The sequence below is a fragment of the Calonectris borealis genome, chromosome 27 (assembly GCF_964195595.1).
Source record: "Calonectris borealis chromosome 27, bCalBor7.hap1.2, whole genome shotgun sequence".
Taxonomy (NCBI): domain Eukaryota; kingdom Metazoa; phylum Chordata; class Aves; order Procellariiformes; family Procellariidae; genus Calonectris; species Calonectris borealis.
In genome coordinates this window covers 3,718,718-3,725,839 of record NC_134338.1, presented here as the reverse complement: position 1 = coordinate 3,725,839, position 7,122 = coordinate 3,718,718, and the positions used below count along the sequence as shown (strand labels likewise).

Sequence of the window (7,122 nt, the reverse complement as noted above, 5' to 3'; positions counted from 1 at the left end):
ACAGGAGGATAAAATACATACAGCTTGGAATGACATGAATGTTACATCACCTGCAGGGTAGTACTTAGGTCTTTGTTGTGGTAGCTAACCTAAGCTAGTTGGAAAATTAAAACTGCATCTGAGGAGAAGCTGAGAACAAATTAACTGCTGGAAAGTGACTGTAGCTGGTTTCCCAGACAACGACAGCTCACTAAAACTCCACCGCTTTTCTGCGGATGTCAGTCCCTTTTTTTTTTTAATTCATGACATTTTGTCCAATGAAGAACAGGTTTCTGAGGAGGAGGACTGGAAGTCACTAGAAATATAATTCAAACACAGATAGAACCATGTGCTGCTGAAAACAGTGACAGCTTGCTGCCAAATAAGCTGGTATTTTTGTCTCAGTCTTAAATATGCTTGCAGCCATTATGATTTCCTATTGCAAACAGGAACTCGCATGTCAGGCTGCATGAAATAGTAAAGTGCAGAAAATGTTTGGGGAAGTCTAAGAGTATTCCAGCCTGCTGAGCTGGGAAAGCAATGAAATTTGCAATTTCAGATCAGCAAGAACAAGCAAAGTCTTATAGCAAGAGTTGTTCATCATACTTTTCAAAACTGGAATCCTAGGTAAAGGAATAGTTTCAGGTTGTTACAGATTTGCACACAGAGTCCCTACCCTGTGGCCTGTCATGCTGCTCTCGGACAAATACGGGGGTAAAAAAAAACCCAGAATGCTTGTTTGCAATTTCTTGCATTTCCATAAAGCTCCTAAAGTTTTGTTTGTGTTCTTGCTTTATACGGATTGTGTTCCTATCAGCAAAACTGATAGCCTAGCTCATCAGAGCTAATGAGCACTTTGGCCAATTTTAAAGAATACATGAGTAAAAATAATGGTTAAATTTGGCTCAGTACCAGTTCCAGTAGGACACTGACTCACAGTGACAGCTCTCTTTTTGGTTCAGTTGAAGTAATAAATTAGCATTTTTCTATGAAATGGATAAAAAATGAGGAGAATTCTCTAATTAGATTCTGGTTTTGGTGGTAAATGCAGTATGTTTGTAACTAAACCAAGTTTAGTATACACAGCCAGCTTTATATCCTGTGAAATTTCCAAATTGTACAATGAACTCAAGCCAATTTTTGGCAGTACCATGTGGGGTTTATTGTTTCAATCTGAAACTAAACCAAAATTAAGCTGTGCTGATTGACTTCACCTTTAGTTTTTAGTTTGGCTCCAGAACATGAAGTGATAAAAAAAATGTGTAAACTTGCTAAAATAGGGCTGGCAATTTCCTGTGTTTTATTTGGTTATTTAAATCCACCCCCAAAGAAACATTTTTTGACTAAGTGAAAGTTTGCAGACCGAGAACTTTAGAAAATTTCTCTCATACACGCACTAATTTCACAGAGAAGGGTTTTGTTCTGTTATTTTGTTAACAGAATAGGCAGGAAAGCTCTGCAGCAAATGTACATTCATTAAGTGATTGAATTTTTAAACCAAATCATTTGGAATACACATGATATCAATTAAATAGTTAGGAGATCTTCTAACACCTGAACAGGGTAAGGCCAGATTTTCAGTTTTTCTGTAGCTGATACAAAGTGACAACATGATGCTACCAAATGACCTTTTAAACCCACTCTTTCAGTGTGGTAAGTTAGAGATGCAGGACAAAGGCGAGTCAAGGCCCCAAGAAGACGAGGATTAACCTCTAGTGGTGCTAAATATTCAATATCATATTTGCTGATTTTCACTAGGCATTATATTAGCATTACTGTTTCCTAAATACATTATGTCATCATATTTACCTTTTATGGCTCTGTATCTTACTGCTTCCTGCCCCAGGAATGACAGATGTATAGGTTTGTTTTTGACATTAAAACGTGAATTTTAAATGAGAGAGGACAGGGAGAAGCTCGTATTTTCCTTATTACTGAGATGATTTTTAATAGGGCTTCTTCTGCTCCTCCAACTGAAAACCGCATTGTGGAAATGAGTGTCTGTTTCCATACACACAGTGTGCAGAAACCCTTATTTCCTCCCTGCCAAAGGGATTCTCTAGTGTCATAGTCAAAGCTGGCCATCAGTTCTTGAATGGAAAAAAGTGACTAAAGTCCATTTTGTCTGCTGTAGTTGAAGTCAGGCTCTTCAATCTCAGTTTCTGTTATGTCTGAGATTTTGGAGTGTGTCCTTCCTATTTCTTCCAGGGCACAGGCTAGGGAGTCAAGGTCGCCATCACATTGATGTCGGGCTTCCCAGAGGTCCAGAATGACGGCAGATGGACTGCTTTGTGTAGCAAAATAGGAGAGATTCCTAAAGGAGGGGAGAAAAAGGTGAAACAAAAAGGATGAGGAACAGTATATACTGTAGCTACCATGAATGTGAAAGTGCCCTCTGTTGTGCCTAGCACTACAGATGTGTTTAAAAAAAAAAAAAAAAACAAAAAAACAAAAAACCTTCAGCAAGACCGAGATGAGATGAGTGGAGGGACCCCTCAAGAGGACACACACTGGTGCATTTATTCTTCAAATAATCTTCACTTGCTCACTTTAGCAGAGGTAGAATGAACAAGGGACTTGTGTATTCTGAGGTACATAAATGCTGGCCAGCAGTACCATCCTATATAATTTAGAAAACAAGTCAGTTCTGGAAAGTATCATTAGTAAATTTAGCAAGTATTTGTCAGGGAGAGGAATTATATAACTGAAATTGATGCTTGTGATGATGTGAAGATATGACATCTTTTAATTTGTAAATTTTTATTTTATTAATATATAGGTTTTAGGACTTTGTAGGGGTGGTATTTGCAAAGAATTTGGTAAAACAAAGTGTTTATCTTAAACACATTACCCTATAACTCCTTCTATTTATGGGCTTTGGACATAATCATCGGAATAAATATATTAACTTCACATTCATAAGCATAAATGTCATGTATTACATAGAGATACATACCTATAAATACAGGAAGAAACAGATAAACCTGTAGCGTAGAAAAGGAAATTTGGACTTGAATGCTATCGTTTGGTTTCTTAAACCATTTTTGGACTGTTACCCGTCAGTAAAAAACTGGCAGATACCATTTTTTTTCCTCAAGCTTCACTGATTGCCTTTCCTCAGTACATTCATCTCTACTGGTGATCGAAGGCTAACAGGCAGTGAACAGTTTGTGCATGTGTGCCTGTAGCACAATCCCAGCTTTGAAGAAGTTCCTTGTCGCAACGATATGAATAGTTTCAGTGCACCGTCAGAACAGATTACTGTCTAAACTGAGGAACTAAAGCCAGGCTGTTCCTCCTGGCAAGTAATACCTTGACTTCAACACAACTACTAGTATGGCAGTGGCCTATATTTTGAAATAGATGGGGGAAATATTATGATGACACTAATGGATTATGCTGTGTAACAGATATGTGGAAATCTATGAAGTCAAGAATTTATGCTCTACCATCTGGTTTTATAACTACATTTTGGGTTGTTTAAGCTGCTCAACAACTTCCTTTTTCTATCTATGAATTTGGTTTTATAAAAATAGATATTGCAAAGACCTTACCAGGTGTCTCCAACAGAGAATCAAAAGTTAAAGGGCTATCATAAATTTAGTCTTACACAAGGCAGTGGTAATCTCCTTAGTACACTGTCTCTCAGTTTCCTGAGAAAGAAGACGTCTTCTCCAGCTTCCTCCTCACGTGAGGAACGGAAACCAGGGGAGATTAAAGTGCCTGACAATAGGTAGTGAATGCTGATAAGTAAAGCAGAATTTTCTGACTCTCTCACTGCTGCAAGACTATAAATTACTTTTTTCTTTGGTTCAGATGTGGTTTATTGAGATTCCCATGCAAAGCAACAAGTCAATGAAAAATTATTTTGCTTGATTTAAGTATTCCTCTACCCTCTTGGGAACATATTTATGGCATTTGTGACAATCAGAAAATATTTCTGTGAGTGAACTGCCTCCACCAATTTCATTTAGCCAAGCGGAAAAGCAAAATAAGTAGTAAATTAGTTTTTACAGCATCTTTCAGTTTTAATAATCATAATATTGTTACTCCTAACAGTAGAGCATGACTTTCTTTTTTAAATACGGTTTTTCCTTTAAAAAAAAAAAAATCAAATCTGCAAAATGTGTAATTCATTTTGGAATACAAAATACATAGATAGAAGCCAAGGCAACAGGCAATATGATTTTTTTGAGAGAACATGCAACCTCCTAAGTCCTTTAAACCACTGCTTGCATAGTACACAACAGTGCCAAATCCTTCTACACTCTGGTACTTTCCCAAGACCCTTGGGGGTGTACAAAGAAAAGGTCCGGTCCAGAACAAAGAAACTGAACTTGGAGGCAAACATCAGGTGGGACAGGGCTCACGGGTTTGTTCAGAGGAGAAAGCAGTTCCTGTTTTCAGCAGCTAGTCGTACATAAAAGAATGTATGAACTAGAGCTTATCCTTTAGAGTAAGTATGTTAATTACTAGGCACACATCTTTAATACCAGCAAATAAATAAAAAAAAAACCATAACAGCAGCAAATTATTTCCATTGCATATGTAAATGTTCACCTTTCAAAATTACCTTCCATTACCTGTTAATGCTGTTTTTTTGTGCTAACATCTGCCAGTCTTTGCCTTTGGCATTGGGTGTGTCAAATGTGGCACAGATTCGTTGTCTAATAGAGTAGGGGATTTTGAATGCTTTTGGACCCATCTGTGCAGGGAAGTTGCTGTCATCATGTGCAAAGAAAGTGATGGTTTCTCTTTCATTCTACAGAGAATATAAAAGCAAGCAGTTAATGAGGGCATCAGGCTTTCTGTCTGCCTTGGGTCTGTAGGTGGCTCTCTTCAGCGTAGTAACAGAGTAACACCAAGAGTCCTATCGCACGCTCCTGTTTAGAAACGGGGAACCGAGACAGGATTTGTGCACAGCCTCTTCAGAATGAGAACAGCTGTGAGTGCAGACAGTTCTGTACTCTTTTTGCTGCCTTGTTATGCAGGGATCTACCTGCAGTGAGGCTGTCTACATATACCTATTGTAGCAAGTCTGCTTTTGGAGGAAGAAAGAATCAAACCCGAGCCTGAGATTCCAGCTATAGTTTGTAGAATTGACAACAGAAATAGCTAAGAGGTATTTCTCTGATTTGTGAAGGAACTTCTAGAACATCACAAGCACCTATGTATAAAAACATTTAAAATAGTGTCATTTTCCTTCTACAGGTTTCCTCTTTTTGTTTATTTTTGTGTTACAGATGAAGTCCAATAGAGCAGTGATTGGTAGATGGAATGCCACAAAAGCATATGGGTTTCTAAATTTTTAATTGCTCAAGCAATAAAATATGGACACATAAATCCCTCATTTGTGATTTTTTAAAAACACCTAAATTCTACAAGTACCTCAGTTCTTCCCTATTAAAAATCCTTTGGAATCCAGGTCTTTTTCTGAATCTGGCCCATTCTTTTCCTATGAAATTATACCACTCTTGTCTAATAGAGTAACATTTCCATGCATTGTTTGTTTCAGTGCAACGCAGCGTAAATATTAAATAACAATGACACTATAGTCTCTTCATATAATATTTTTAACACATCCCAAAAGTCATCCAGCAAAGTAACAGTGGTGCTGTAGATATATCGCATGGTCTGACTGTTTAAATTAAATATGCAAAACAATAGTAGATTTTCATACCCTGCACATGTGAGATAAGCTACTGCTACCTGCTTAGTTCAGGGAATTGTAAAGCAATGAGCAATTCAAGTATTCAGTTGTTATTTATGTATTTATTTTACAGTCAAATTATCCTCACTCTTCAATCACTTTTTGTGATGGGCATGAGAAAGCCTTCCATACTAGCAAATTCATTTAAAGACAGAATTGTAACATGCTCTGGGGACTTGTGGACAGATAGGTCCCTTTAAAAAATGAGATAGAGGGAAACAAAGGCAGCAGCAACATTGTAGTGAGATATATAGAGAATGACAGAAGTTTTTTATGAAATAACAATAAAGACCTGGAAAAACGCTTGGCCATATTCTGAGCATGTTTTTATACAGAATGATGTTTGTGGTTTTCTTATTTAGTTGCTGCATTCTCTGCATAGTGCATTTAGCAATGGGCATATATCCGTAATCCAGAAGTATTTATCTGGATTAATCAACAAAAATGCTCAATAATCTAAAAAAGCAGCCGAAGTTTTCATTGCTGTAGGACACATCACCAGCTTGCTTGACTACGTTTGATTTCTTTCACCTGGGAGCAAAGCGACAGTCCTTGCAAGACATTCTGTGTATACAAAAATGCTCTAATGAGTGAATAGTCAGTGGCCTAACAGCATGCAGGCAATCCATCTATTTTCAACTCTCAGTGCTCTGCAAGCTATTCAAAAACTTTTTGCAAGAAAACTATTACCACCAACTCAAATATAAATTATTTTTAGTGTTGTAGAATCTCTGTACTTTGATTTCTGCCAGAAATGGAATCTGTAAGGCTTTATATACTTGTTACAGTTTTGAACAGGGCATAAGAAACTACACAGAGATAGAAAGGACAAAAATGGGGAGGGATCATATCTCATACTACACACCAACTTAACAAAACGAAAAAGAGAGAGAACGCTTTACCTCTAGAATGGATGTCTGGATCTGCAGGATTTGCTCATGACCCTTGACTTGCCGGACACAGACCTTGCAGGACAGCTGTGTAGTTGCGGGAGTGTAGCGCTCCAGTGCAAAGGCGCAGTGCAGCGGCTTCTGGCTGCTGCACCACACGCGAGAGAACGGGACTTCCTATGAGAGAAACGTATCCCACAAGAACAGGGAAACAGGCGTGAGAAAGAGAGAGAAGCTGTGACAATCGCAAAATAGGAAATAAATCCATGATTTTTCTCTGCAACTGCTTTTTTACTAACATCCCTGCAAACGCAAAGTAGGACAAAACTAATAAATGACGATTCAACTGATAAATACTAAGATGTTGCATTTACTGAAACCTTAAATTTCATTCAGTGACACAAATGATGAGAGAGACTCATCTGAAAATGAAACTTAGGAAAGATGCACTTTACTTACTCCTCCTAGGCAGGGATCGGAACTCTTACTCTAATCTGTGACTCCTTGCCATCACCTTGTACTACAGAATCCGAAAAAAGGAAC

The 7,122-nt window shown here is 37.8% G+C and overlaps 1 protein-coding gene across 1 annotated transcript in view; it reads right to left on the bottom strand.

Moving 5' to 3' along the window:
• Positions 1-241: 241 nt before the first annotated feature.
• The window catches only part of UNC5D (unc-5 netrin receptor D), an 86,921-nt gene continuing 80,040 nt past the window's right edge, over positions 242-7,122 (bottom strand). Inside the window, exons 14-16 of the mRNA XM_075174630.1 lie at positions 6,592-6,756; positions 4,563-4,741; positions 242-2,293 (exon numbers count right to left, since the gene is read on the bottom strand). Coding sequence (XP_075030731.1) covers positions 2,089-2,293; positions 4,563-4,741; positions 6,592-6,756 — 549 coding nt within the window. The 3' untranslated portion in view covers positions 242-2,088. The remainder of the gene's footprint in view (positions 2,294-4,562; positions 4,742-6,591; positions 6,757-7,122) is intronic.